The sequence below is a fragment of the Eutrigla gurnardus genome (assembly GCF_963514095.1).
Source record: "Eutrigla gurnardus genome assembly, chromosome: 4".
Lineage (NCBI taxonomy): Eukaryota > Metazoa > Chordata > Actinopteri > Perciformes > Triglidae > Eutrigla > Eutrigla gurnardus.
The window spans coordinates 13,665,299-13,680,353 of record NC_139918.1 but is presented as its reverse complement, the minus strand read 5'-3'; the positions used below and the strand labels follow the sequence as shown (position 1 = coordinate 13,680,353).

Sequence of the window (15,055 nt, the reverse complement as noted above, 5' to 3'; positions counted from 1 at the left end):
TGTAAAGGCATCAGGAAGTGTTTCAGATCTCCTAAATCATTTTTCATCAATGCTGTTTGTCAATGTCAACATCTTAATGGTCTAAATATATATTTTCATACATCTGTCAATCTGAAATACATAAGTAATGCCTCATTTTTAGTAAGGCAAGTCAAAGATTTAGCTTTGTGCTTCCCAAGGACGATGTAAATTGCAGTGAATGTTTCGTATCAATGACTATCTGTTTCAAGTCAAACGCATGATAAAATACATTCATGTCAATGTCAATGTTTATCTGCTCTTCAAATGACCATACGCTGTCTGCAAAGCTCACTGTGCTGTCTGAACTGTCAGTCTAGATTTGTTTGTTAGAGTCCACCGAGACCTGAGCCTTAAACCTGTGAGAAAATCCATCCATTTAGTCAATCACAGCTGGATTAACCACAGCCTCTGGCGGTGGCCAATCAATAGGCGCTCTGCAGCAAGGTGTCGAAGCTCCCGGCAGAATCTGGGGGAAGAGAAGCTCGGCCAAACACAGCTAACTGGATCATTATTTGACGCCAGAGCGGCCACATCCTTCCACATCCTTCCACATTCTTCCACAGCCTCAGTGGGATCTCCCAGTCAATACCAGTGGATCTCAGCCAGCGGTTAAACCCAAACGAGAAGCGTCCGTGTTCTTTTTAGGTGCTCGGGGAGGTGGTACGCTTGGTTGGGCTGAGTCAAACAACCAACACTGAGCAAAATAATTAATGCATTGAACTACTGTCAGACATCCCAAGACAGTTCCTGCATTGTGGTTGCACAGACCTTAATTTGGCTGATTTTTGTTGCTTGTATACCCTTATTTCCCTTAGCTCCTTCTTGCCCTGGGCACTCAACATGGCAACACCGTTACACACTCACAAACAAAAGAACAAAACGCACAAAAAGACTGACACACCCATCCCTCAGCTATTGCAGAGGTTCTGCCTCTATTTTATAACACTGAATAAATAGGTGGAAAAACAGCATTACCTTCCACTACTACTTTTAATAAGAGGCAGTCCTATTGGTTACAATTAAAATATCACATACTAGTGTGTAGTGGCTTGAAATCCAAAACATTCACTCCATGTTTTGGATTGGTTTATCGGTATGTCAATAATCGTATCATATAATCATAACAAAGAAAGAGAGCAAACGGAAACCTCAATAGATTTCAGCGTTTGAAACTCCATCAGGGTAATTGATTTTGTGCAACTTCCATCGTTTGAGGACAAGAAATAACACAGGAGCCACGGATTGGATTAACACACAGAAGGACCACTCTGAACTTTTAACGATATCCAGAACAACCCAATCACCTGACGTGGCATTTGCGTTAACCTTAAGCCAATTAAAAATAAAGACTTGCCTATCATCATATTATTGGACTATTGGCTCTGCAGGCGTGAAGAAAGAATTACAAACCACATTTTAATAACGAGCGACTGGAGGGAGTAATGACTCCTGCCCCTGCACCGAGAGCATGGGAATTAATTAGCTGGCAGGGCTGTAATGGCCTTTGCATTTATAAAGCGCCGCCCCAAATAACTGGCACGGTGCCCGTCTGACATTTAGTGTGGCGACCAGGGGGAGACAGACATGCGGTGGGGTTGTTTGCTCCCCCATAGCTGTAAAAAGACTCTCTAACCATCTACTCATTATTAATTATGTTTTATTACACACATTATTAATGTATTAAACCATTAACATACTGCAGTTGGACAAAGAGTTTATTTACAAAGTAGAACATATCCATTCTGTTTAGTCTATAAAATGTCAAAGGGGGGACTCTGACTGTCATGCTAGATGGAAAAGACTTCCTGAGCAGCAGAGACCTCCCTGTTTCCATCTAGTCCTCTATCGGGCTCATCAGGCTGCTATGTAGACCAGTCAGACCGAGCCATAACTCAGGTACAGTATACGTCCTTTTGTCTACTTTTTGTCAGGGACAGTTTTCATGATCGGGTCAGTCCGGCTAGTTCTAAGTCCTGGAAATGAAATGACCCTCGGCGTCTTTCATGTAACTACTTCAATTTAAATTTAAATCTATTTGCGTCATGATTAAACGCCCAGAGAAAATGCTCTGGAGTGTGATGAGATAGGATAATGACAAAAAATCCCCCAAATCAGGGCTGGTGGGAGCAGAGGTGGGTCAAACAAACACTTTCAACCAGGAGACCAGCGTTCGTGTCCCGAAGTGTTGTTTTATTTAGTTTCCCAGACTCATGTTGTTTACATTCTACTGAGTTTACGGACTTACTTCAAGACCAACCACAATGTTTTTCTAAACAAAGTGAGTCCTTATGCTGCAGCATGCGATAATATTTTAGACACTAGTGCGCATCCAACATTGTGACAAACCCTCTTTTGTTTCGCCATGACAACGCCCCGGGGCACAGAAACGAGGTCTTTGTTTGAGTTTGGTGTGAACTTGACTGGCCCGCACACAGACTCAACCTCATCCAACACCTTTGGGATCAGCTAATGCCGACTTGCAAGCCAGGGATTGTCACCCGGCATCAGTGTTGGACCTCGCTGATGCCCCTGTGGCTGACGGGGAACAAATCCCTGCAAACCGGGTTCCAGAATCCTGTGGGAAGCCTTCCCAGAAGAGGAGAGGCTGTTACGGCAGATTAATGACCGCGGTCTTGAAATGACAGCGAAACACAAACTCGGTGAAATGTTGGCCACATTCGTTTGGTCACATAGCGTACACTAACAAACAGGAAGCAGGACAAGGGGACTTACAAGCCTCAGCCGAACGGAATATCGCCGCCCTCTAACATTCGGACTTCACCGAGCAGATAGAAGCAAAGCTGAACACGGGAGAAGAGATGACCTCCGAGCTTTTACTTGAGTTTGAACTTTACAACTATGATCAAAACATCTGATCCAAGAGAAAATGAATGAATGGAATCATTTATATCCTGTTGAATCGCTCATGTTTTCAGCAGCCTTGATCAACGTGTCCTCTCGGTGCTCCCACAGCAGCAGAGCACATGAGCCTCCAGAGACAAAGCAGCCATTCAAACAGCATTCAGCAGGTGTCTCACCTCTCCTGCTCCATCCTCATCTTCATCGTCTCCTCGTCGGAAACCTGCGTCTCCTCCACCCTCCACTTGCTGGAGCCTTTACGGTCAAGCTTTTCTCCCGGCCGCTCGTCCTTACGGTGCTTCCCGAACCTGGAATACGGGAAAAAAGGCACAGTTTAAATGATCAATAAATGACTGCATGTTTGTGTTATTTGATAGTCCGAGCTGTCGATCCTTCTTCCAAAGTCACTGAAGGCGTGTGAAGAAGTGGATCAGTGAGTAGATGGAAGTCAAGAGAAGCATTTCAACATGAATCTATTGTTGTGACTCACAATGAAGCAGCGGGCACGCTCCAAAAAATAGGTGATATTTCTCTTTGCAGGCGTCACGGTAACTCAAAATCAACGGAAAATCAGCCGACTGAAAAGGTTTGTATGTCTGTGACCATGACAACAGGTACGACTTCACGGCTGATCAAACCCTCAAATGCACCACTTGAAACGTACCTATCACAAGTTCAAGCCCAATTCAGCTGGTTTAAAGTTGGAGGGGGGGGGGGGGGAGCAAATGAAGGAGGCGTCGGCGCGGCCCGGCGCCGTAATTATATTCATAGGGAGGGAGTGACGCTTAACGAAACGGGAGCCGTCGCAGAGATATTTCAGCTTGATCGACTCGGTATAAAGCCAAGGCCCGTTGAAGAAATGACTTTGGCAGCGCACTCACTGCGATTATTCACAGGGAAATTGGTCCGCAGAGAATATCTACAACTTCTAAAGAGAACACGCCGAGAGAAACCAAAGAGGTGTGTGTGTGTGTTTTATGAAAGAGACAGAAGAACAAGAGAGGGGAAAAAACACACACGAGACAAACTCAGTGAATGAAACATTTAGACTGAAAACTACAGCGAAGATTATAAAGACAACCTCAAGAGGTGTGTGTGTGTGTGTGTGTTTAAGTGACTGAAGAAAGAAAGAGAGGACTGTAAAGTGAAGAAAATAAGAAAGTGAAGGAGAGAGAAAGTCACGAGATCAAACACAATCCAAAGAAGTGAAAATCCCGACAGTGGAACGTGAGCGCGTTTAAGAATTTAAGAGAAAGAGCGTTAATTGTCCGAATATGAGCAAGAAAGACACGCTGAGTTGTGTGAATGTGTGTATGGAAAGCCAAGCAGAAGAAAGGGAATTGAAAACAAGAGAAGTCAAATAAATCAATGAAGAGAACAAGAGAGTGAACGTGCAGGAAGAACACAGCGGTGGTGTGAGCGTGTAGGTGTGTGAGGAAAATTAGAAGAAAGGAGAAAACAACACTGAATGGATAAAAAGAGAGAGGATGAAATGAATGGGAGAGCGAGACACACGTGAAGAAAAGTAAATTAAATGGGATCTAAGTTTGTGTTTGTTTATTGTCTGGGAACATTTCTGAAGTGACAGTTTTACGCCATTAAAGTGATGAAATCAAGTTCTCTGACTTGCGGCACCACGGTGTCCCGGTGGACTGAAGCCCAAAAAGACGACAGAGAACGAAGCAGAAGACGTCCAGTGCTGCTCTGGCATCGGTGTGAACACACAACCAGTGAAGGCTCCACACAGATGCTGCCCAGCGGTTCAGCATCTGCTAGATCTCATCTAAATATGCAAGTCAGACATTCCATGTGCTGATTCTGGTTTTTCCATCATCCAGTGTGCTGGTGATTTGTCAAACTGGGTTCAAAACAACAAATGTTTATCCTCAGCCTGGACGATTATGGCCAAAATCATAATCACACCTATATTGATCAATATTGGCATGATGATTATTCATCAAATAATATATAGTATATATTACTCATAAAAGCTCCCGTCACATAAAAGTGAAGCCAATCTATCTGGATCGCCCTGATGGCTGGCTGTTTATGAAGCGCCTGATTTGATTGGCGTACGTTTTAAAACGTCAGTATCGTAGTCGATCATGTTCATTTAATTACTTTATAAAATCCTGATTGCGATTAATATTTGATTAATTGTGCAGCTTTTCAAGAGAACCCACCAAGTGGCCTTCTGGTAGACATGGCTCTGTCATCTCTGTCTGGGGACCTTTTTGTCCTCCTTCTCTCTCTGTGGCTCAGAGGAAGAGAGGGTCAGCGGTTCGATTCCCCAGCTCCTCCAGGCCGCATTTCCAAAGTGAACCCCAAATTGCTCCCGAAAGAGTGCGAGTCAATGTGTATCAGGTTAGATCCTAAAGGGCAGGTGGACTTTGGATTTCATCACAATCAGAACATTATGCTACAAAATAAAAGTTAGGTTTACGCAACAAAACCACTAAGTTAGGAAAAACCATCACAAACACGACAAAACAACACTTCAGCACACGCAATGTTGAACGCCGGCCTTGGAGATGATTTACTCTCCCTCTCTGGGAATTTCCTGTCATCTCTCTACTGACTCAATAAAGGCAAAGGAAAATCCACCAAAACATACAGACAAAGCCACCTCATGAGACAAACCGCTGCCATCATGTGCATTCCTGTGTAGTCGCTAAACGCATCTGCGGCCAACCAAAGGTATCCATGATATGTCGTGGCAGCGATGCAACAAAGCTGCTCCCAAGTTTCCGAAACACAAACTGATGGGAACGGGGAGGAGAAACCACAGCGGAGACGGCGAGGCCTTGGAGACCACGCTCCATTACCTGATTAATTTAACTGCGGCTGCCTGAAACGCTCGGAGTGACGGCTCACCGTTAATGCTAAGAGCAGGAGCGATCTATCACGGCGAGAGACGGTTGACACTTGCTTTCTCCACACCACTAACTTTCATTAACAGCCTCTTAAAAGACAGCCTCACACACACACACACCCACAAACACACAGACACTTAGATTTACGACTGGATGGCGAGACTTTGAAGAGGAGACAGAGTATTAAGTATGACACCGGGGCGTTTAATAATATTATATTCCAGGCACAGTTAGGCTCGCCTCGTCTTGTAAGCCCCGACGCCATCGATAAAGAGGCTCCGACGGCTTTTTGTGGTTTGCAAAGACAAACTTCAGAATGTCGAGGCTTCGGCTCATTCTATTCATCAGACCACCCGCGTGTCACTGCTAATCCCTCACACCGCACAAAACAAAAAAAAGTGAAAACAAGTCTGGCGGTTTTGTGGGCAGTTTCGGAAGGCGTATTGGATATGCACCACCATGGAAATGTCACGGGGCAGGAGGCGACTTCGAGAGCGGCGAAGTCAAGATAAAGTCAGGAATGAATGTCACTGAAATATAATCGCAGCGTGGCGGCATCGAGGGAAATGTCAGAAACGCCAGTGAAAGTTTGATTCCACCTCCAATCTACCATTGGACAAACGTGACAGAGTATTAAATAAAATCAGCACTTTATGTCAATCTTATGTTGTGATAATGGTCATGTGTCTTGATCTCTGACAATGACCCTTTAAATGCTCCCTTAAAACTCACTAATATCTGGGTAACAGAGAAATTAATAATGGTACTTTGTCATTCATTCGAACATAAGACGTAAGACATTTTAGCATGCTAAAATGCTGTGATTTGTGAATATGCAACTACTAAATATTAGCGTTGATTTGCTCATGTTAACATACCATTATGCTACCCTGATGATGATAACTTTGACATTCAGCTGAGAGAGTAAACCTGGGGATGATCAAGGGCCTTCAAAACTGAGCCAAGTCGAACAAAATCAGCCATCATACACCGTTTCTTATCTTCATCACTACATCATTTTACGCTATTAGACATTGTATAACATTGTCATAATTAGCATATGAACTCTTGTGTACCAAAAACTTGTTTTGTGAGGTCAAAATAACGATTGACCACCTAAATTGGGTCAGCTCGTCCTTGAGTCCAAAAGTGGACATTTGTGCCAAATTTGAAGAAATCCCCTCAAGGTGTTCCTGAAATACCATGTTCACTAGAATGGGGCAAATGTGAGGTCACAGTGACCCTTGACCTTTGACCACCAACATCAAACCAGTTCAATCCTTACATTCAAGTATGTTTTGTGCAACATCAGAAGAAACGCCGTCCATGTGTTCCTGAGATATCACGAGCAGGGATGAAGTTGTCACCGCGTGAGCCTTTTCTATGTTCACACACACACACACACACACACACACACACACACACACACACACACACACACACACACACACACACACACACACACACACACACACACACACACACACACACACACACACACACACACACACACACACACACACACACACCAAAAAACGATGCAAAATCAGCGCAGCCCTCAAATTTCTGGGCAATGAGCATCTTTGCTGGTGCCAAGCTAACAGACTGGGTGTTGCTTTGGAGTCCAAGTGATGAGAGAGAGAGAGAGAGAGAGAGAGAGAGAGAGAGAGAGAGGGGGGGTGAGAGGGGGAGAGAAAGAGAGAGAGCGATGGACACAGAGTTGGCAGGCTGCTCAGTTGGCAGTGGTTGATGGTAATGAGGCTTTGATTGGGACTGAGTGTGAGGCCTTCGAGACATGAGAGGGTCAGGCAGTAGCAGCTCTGTTGATCACACACACACGCACGTACACACACACACACACACACCTCTACAGGCCTCCCACTCCTGCTCCACCCCTCCGACATGGAAACACACATCCATTGTACGAGCTGTACTCACTCACTAACACACACTTGCTCACTCAATCACATGACACTCGTTGGGAGCTCTTGACGTTCGTAATGCCTCTCAGGGAGTCCGACTCACTCACATCACAGTTGGGAGCGTGATAGGGTGATGCTTGTAAGCCCTCTTAAAAGAACAGTCGACACATCAGCGCGCCGCGGTTTGGACCGACGCACACATTCGCATTCATGACATGTCGACACCAACACAAGGGGAAACATGCAAATCCTGCTAACTGATTCTGATTCCCTCTGAGTAATGGGTTTGCTGCTAAGTGCTCACTGCTCAGCTGTTTGTTCAACTGCAGCTCCCACATGTCACCTGTCAACCCAACAATGTGGGAGTTACAAACACGTTTTTGGAGTCGGTGCTCGGTTCATTCTGTGTTGAGCTTCTGAATGCGATGCTCAGGGCTTCGGTTAGGACCGACCTAATAGAGTCCACGTCGCATCCAAGCCACGACACGAATTTCAAATTTCAAACAAACCGTTATTATGTAGATCAGTCACTGTGTGGTGTTTATTCACCGTCAGGTTCCTCCTCAACCTGTGTCTTCTGCTCTCATTGGCTGTGATAAAGTCATGGAGCGTGAATTAGCCATGAGTCCAGGTCTAGTCCGAGTCAAGACCGGCAGTCGAGATTAAGTCAAGACAGAACACAAAGCAAACAGACTCCTTACTACAAAAGGTAAACATTTCTTTCTGATAGAAACGGATCATACTGTGAAAACCACGCCCACCTGCTCGCCCCGACACGCAACAAGGAAAACGCTAACAAAAGTCTGACAATCCCCAAGAGCAAGACAAGGCAGCCTGAAAAAAAAAAAAAAAACATTTTGGGGCATTTTAGTTTTTTCTTTCATAGTGCAATGTGCCATAACCAAAAAATGCCAAAGACCAAAGTAATATTCCTCAGTTAAAGGTTGAGTAGGTGATTCTATCCAGAATCCAGAAACACATTCTGTTATACTAGTTTTAATCCTCGTAACATACCGATAGCCATCAATACATGAAATGAAGGACTGTAAAAACCCCGTCCAATCAAAATAATCAGGAGGGGGAACATAATTGGATAATTGTGGGTCAGTGCTTACTTCCTCATTGTGCTTGTACTTTGAGGTCTGAATGAAAGGGCGGGCCTTTTTTGGTCCAGCGATGCATTCAAAGTCAAAGCCTCTGTGCTTTTTCCAAATGACCTACCCTGCCTTTAAATGAACTCGGCGTGCCGGAGGAATTTCTCTGGGTAATATCCACCTTGCATCATAATCTCAAACGTCGAAGCTGTCATGAGGAGAGACGAGTCGCCAGCGTCCTCCGTCCACACTCACACAACACGCTGGTGAATTATTCCTTTTAAGTTGAGCATGTGATCCTTACTAGACGTACAGATGGGTTGCATATATCTCACATCATTATTTCCGGAGCGCACAGCTGTCTGCGCCAGTAAACACTGGGCGCCGATCAAACAGGCAGTCAGACGGCGTTTTAATGGAGCAGATCTGATGTGGCCAATATTGGGCCAATCAAAGCGCCATAACGCTGATGTTCCGACAATGCACACCGAGCGTAATCATCTGGGAGGGGGAGAATTGCAGTTCAGTGTGCGTGTCCAAGTCGCCAGTGTAAACCGAGTGGCCTGTGTGAGGACCTCATAGCATCCTCCCATGTGTGTGTGTGTGAGCACAATGTACATCCCGACTAATGATTCCAGCAGTGTTAGCTATACCTGCAGTATCCATGTGCATCCACTGACTTCTCCACTGTGTGTGTGTGTGTGTGTGTGTGTGTGTGTGTGTGGCTGCCTTCCACGAGTCTCTCCTCTACAAGTATGCTGGTGTGATCCGAAGCCATCACCTGTTTAACAAAGAGCTCTGCTGTCTCCAAGCCTTACAGAGCCCCCGAGGGCCAAACGGCTCCGTTTGAGCTCCTGGGTTGTTGTTTTTTTCTGGGTTGTAAACATGATTAGAAAAGTGGAAAGCAGGATGGAGGCCAGTGACAATGTTATGCATTTGCTTTTTTCTATCCGTTACTTATTCAGTCTCTCTTCCAACACGACGGCGACTAATTTGAAATGATGTTGGAGTACTGCTCGGTCAGCGACGAAGGGGCGAATATGATCGAGTCGACCCGGGTGTCATGTTTCCATCACTGGAGATCTGGAGCTGGACCTGATAAAGACCTGGGACGACTGCAGATGTTACCTGAAAACCATTACCTGTGTTGGGGTCGGGGAGCATGAATTCACATTGTGGGTGTATACACACACTCACACACACCCACACACACTTTAAAGATGACCTTTCCCGCTTATAGATGAGATAAAGCTTGAAAAATGATATTTACAATTTAATATTTACACTTTAATAGGACATTAAATACGTTTATTTCCACATATATTTTTGACATCCTCCTCCAGCTCACATAATCAATCTGTCTTTCCCTTACATGGTATTATTTATTATCAGTCTCTGTCCTTCGCTTTTGTTTTCCTTCCACTACTCATTGCACCTCCATCTCCCGTTCTTCCACCTTTTCTTTCTCCTTGTCTCTCCATCTCTGTGGACCTCATTACCTTCTTCTCAGACAAGACTCACTGTTTCCCTTCTCTGTCACCGCCACTTTGGCTAATATGATATACAAATATATTACTGGCTGGCCTGTGAGGCTTCCCAACCAATCAGAATGAGGGTGGAAATACCCAATGACCCAGACACCAAAAGGTAATGGGGATGGAGAAAGGGGAGGGAATGTATAGACTATACACTAATGGGATGTGTCTCAAGGATAGCTCCTTTCTGTCAGTTTAGCTGTAAAGGATTCTTTGGCAGGAAAAATGTTCGTGGCTGCAGAGACAGAATTCATAACGGGAAACTAAAGCACAAAGGTTGCGTTGTCTGGAGTATAATTACTGTTTCCTCTCCAGCTCAGGCCTGTCCCGTTCACAAAACGCATCATAGAGCTCATGTAGGTACATTTAAATGGTAGATCGGCTGGAAGAACAGTACGGGCTGCTCATGTGTTACCACACGTACCGACCTGGTGATTTAAAGATGTTTCTTTCTTCACACAAAACTCACTCAATGAGGATGTACCAGCTGTTTGCAGCAGATATTGATCAGTGTGTCTTGGACATACGTACAGATATCGAACGCGTTCTCGCCTGATATCTGCTTCAGAGCACCGGGCAAAGTTTAGGAAAGGTTTCTGCCAACATTGTGCAAAGGGTGGATAAAATACAGCAAACGTGTTACAATGTGCTTCCAATACAATGTAAAATAAACTCAGTGGCAGAGTCTTCTAGTACTCAAGGAGAGTTGCATTCAGGTCCGCTGCACAACCGTTATTATATTTGACCTAAATACAATCTCGACATGAAACAAACACCTTAAATCATGTAATTAACTGATTTGCATCCATGTCTGTTAGGGCTTGTGGTGATTGCAGCTCTGTTTGCTAAGTGAGAAGAAGTCATTTCCACAGTCTTACCTGAACATGTCCCCGAGTCCTTTCAGCATGCCCTTCTTGGCTTTCCCCTTGTCTTTGTCCTTCCCTCCCTCCTGCTGCTTCTTCTTCTCCTTCCCTCCCTTGTCTTTGTCTTTCTTCTTCTCATCTTTGGTGCGATTGGTGCCGTTGACCAGCGGTTTTTCGGCGATGCCGGACAGCGGCGTCTGGTCGGCCACCGTGGACACGGAGTCCCGTCCCGACCGCGAACTCTCCTCCGTGTCCTCCTCCACTGGAGAGAGGGAGAGACATCCAAGAAGAGGGGACACGGATAGAAAACGTGGGGGAGAATGGAGAACATATTCTTTTTTTAACCAATGAATGAGTAACACAGGAAAACCCATAAGCCTGATAAATGAAAATCTATAAGACTCATAAGTGTGCAATTATGTCTCCTAAGTGCAGAAAATGACTTGATATAATTTAATTACAGATCGTAATCTTCAGAGACCATTAGACACAGACTTTTATAAAATGGAGAAAATTACAATTTGATGGTATTATGGCATGCTACTTTTTTTAAATTATGAGATTAACTTCAGAAAGGAAACATCAGATTATTTGGGCTGTAAAATGGATATAAAGGATTATAGAATGAAACTCTCAAAACGTATTGGCGTCGTATGGAAGATTAAAAATACCAGCACTGCTGTCTCATTCCCAATTCTTATTATTTCTTTATTAGAATAAGGGATGGGATGGGATGGTATTGTGTGGGTATTTGGTTATCTTGTATGGACACATTACTACATAATCACTTTCATCGATTGGAAAGTCATCGATCTTGCTCTTGGAGATTTAGCCTTTTCTACTGTGGTACTCATGGGAATTATCATTTTAATAAACCTTCCATATCATCTCATTCACATTTACAAGAAGAATTCAATGAATCAAATCAACCAGCTGACCCCTCCCTTTCCAAGCGTGTCAGGGAAACTACAGCGGCCTTTAGGTAATGGAAAAAACGCAAAAGGCCCTCTGTAGAGCCAGTGTTTAGTTTGTCTGTTCTGGGCTTCCGTAGAAACATGGCCGACTCTAAAAGGCCACAACCCTACGTAGACATTAAGCTCTCTTTCTTAGCTAGCAAAACACGATTGACGTGATTACACACTAATGAAAAGATAGTTATAAAGCCTATATTTCAGTTCCATTTCTGAAAGAACTGGTCCTCTTTAAGATGCCTCGTATAAGCAAATGGACTTGTGACATGTAATGCAGTGGATAGTTAAATCATGACTCAGCGATATGCCATTGCCACCAGCAGCGATACAACCAGCTGATATTAGCCACGATGCTGTTACTATCATGCATGCAGCCTGACGTTTTAGTGGCTGACTTGTTATCACTTTCAATACCAAACCTTGTTACGGATTGTTGTGTTAGTGTCATTTCAGTTACCCATAATGCAATGCCAACAAAATACAATCATTTCATATTTCAGACGTGTTCCAGTTCCTTGCTGAAGGACACTGACGGGACTCCTAACTGATGGATATGACACCGACGTGGCCGTTGTATTAGTAACCGCGGGCCGATATGAATGGTAGATGTCTTACATGTCTCCATGCCCTCGTCGTCTTCTTCCGTGGCAGGCGGCCGGTCATACGATTTGTCGATGGCTGCCCTGAAGCTCTCGTTGCAGCCCCGCCCCCTGATGATGCGGGGGCGCGGCCGGTGGAAGGGGAGGTCCCCGTTGAGGGTTACCTCGGCAACAGCTGTCTGGAGGCTCTCAAGGGAGCTGGACTTCTTTAGGCCTAGTGACGGGCCCACATCCTTTGTGGAAGAACCTGTCATGAGGATACAGAGGTACAGTGTGTACTGCTGAATACACGTTGCTACGGCGACGGCCCTGTCACAATCATAATACTGTATACTGTAGTATCCAATGACGAATTCAGTCCATTTCTAGTTAGTCTCAACTAACCAGCTACAAGGTCATTCTACATACTAGTACTACTATTACTTTAAAGGTGAATGATTGTTCCAAAATGGTCTCATTTATTCCCATCAGGTTCCTAATCTATGTAATTTGTATCGTCATAAGCACAACTAAAAACCTACAATCTGTTTTTCAATATTTACATAACTTTCAAGGCTGCTTAATCACATCTTTTAGTCCAGTCATGAATAACAATATCTGTCCAGAATCAATATGTACACATTGACCTTGGCCGCGTTAAACATAGATAAAGGATGATGTAATGCGAGAGAAGCAACATGATCATGAGAGTTATGTTACAGCATGACTTAACAGGATGGCTTAAAAGGATGGAGTCAGAGGATGAGAGACTTTCTTCAGCAGAAAAATAACTGACTCAGCAATATGACACAGACTTCACAACAAACCACTTCCTGCCAATTCCAAATGCCCGGCAACTAAAGCCGTCCAAGTATGACCTCACAGTCTTCACAGCTGAGTAATTCTTATTTCTGTGGGGGATTCTGGGATTTTCTCCAGCCGAGCTCACAATGACCCTCAAGGTGATCTTCCAGTGAAAAGGTTCACCATCACGACAACAACACGGCACCACATCTCTCTCACGCCGCACTCTCCAGCCTTTTAATTGCAGAAGAGATTTCTAGTTAACGATTACAACACAGAAAGACCTGCTCCGTTGTGCAGAAATGTTACTTTCATAGACACGGCTTCTCTTTGTTCACACAGTATGGTGCAGAGGAAGAGGGCGAACTAAAAGGGTGGATTGCATGCTGCCATTGTGCACACAGGTCTGGATGCACAGAATAAACATGGCAAACACACCTAACCCAGCTGTGAGCATTTCGAGGGCGGAGAACGTAGTGGGCGTGTCCTTCAGGACAGGTTGGAGCAGCCAGAGCAATCGCACATGAGAGACGCATCTTTAAAAAATACGACTGGAATCACATTTCAAAATCTGGATATGCCACAAAAACAGATTTGGGCCGGCAGTCTGAACACAGCCTCAGTGTTCCTGCTGTTCAGTGAGGAAAGAAGAACCTGGACTACCTGAACAAGTCTAGACCTTAGAGGACCAGTACGTTACTCTGACAACAGCACACCGGATTTAAACCAAGAAGGATGCCGATCGATTGTGTGTGTGTGTGTGTGTGTGTGTGTGTGTGTGTGTGTATGTGTGTGTGATTCCTCCTGACTGACTACATATTTCATTACAATATTCGGCTCTGAATAACCATCAGCAAAATGGGAGAAACATGACAGTTTAATTAAGCTGAGACTATTTGTACTATTTGAAGTCGTGCAGGCATCCTTTTTGTTCCCATAGGCTCCTCTCACAAGCCGGGAACATGTGCGCTGGCAAACCCATGTAAGGAGATAAGGTGAGGAGGTATGGAGGCAAACAGAAGAGTCCTAATCTCCCGGGTGGTTTCCCTGCAGAGCTGCTGTAGCAGAAGGCAGCGGAACGCACACAAGGCCTGACAGATTAACATGTGGTGTCATGGGGGAGGAAGAACAGCAAGAATAAATGTCAAAGACAGAACATTTTTGGGTTTGAGCAACTTTTGCAAAAAAGCTACAGAGCCCAGACATGTCTGCTCCTAAAACAAATAAACGACACATTTGTGACCCATTTTTATAGATTTGCATGTTCAGTAGAGGCAAAGGGACACAGGGACCTATTTTAGTTGCATTATGTTGTTATGTTATGTACTTGGATTTCTTTCTCAAAATGTTAAATTAGGGTAAACTATATTCAAATCCCAAATAGCATGTCTGGAAACAAGCTTAAAAAAACGGAAAAAATGGAAAATTGAATAAATGCAGAGTGAACGAGCGAGTGGGTTGGCGGCCTCCCATTCATTCTCATCAGCCTGTCCCGTTCCCTTAGCGTCTCGCTCAGAGCTGATAGGCTTTTCACG

At 44.5% G+C, this 15,055-nt stretch overlaps 1 protein-coding gene across 11 annotated transcripts in view; it reads right to left on the bottom strand.

Moving 5' to 3' along the window:
• The window catches only part of pard3ab (par-3 family cell polarity regulator alpha, b), a 231,816-nt gene that overhangs the window by 59,674 nt on the left and 157,087 nt on the right, over window positions 1-15,055 (bottom strand). For all 11 annotated transcript variants that reach the window (XR_014597038.1, XM_084007806.1, XM_084007814.1 and 8 more), the window contains 3 exons: window positions 12,754-12,984; window positions 11,183-11,429; window positions 3,060-3,188 (listed from right to left, as the gene is read on the bottom strand). Coding sequence is in view for 10 of the 11 variants with exons in the window: in XM_084007806.1 (XP_083863932.1) it covers window positions 3,060-3,188; window positions 11,183-11,429; window positions 12,754-12,984 (607 nt within the window). In the remaining variant the exon portion in view is untranslated. The remainder of the gene's footprint in view (window positions 1-3,059; window positions 3,189-11,182; window positions 11,430-12,753; window positions 12,985-15,055) is intronic.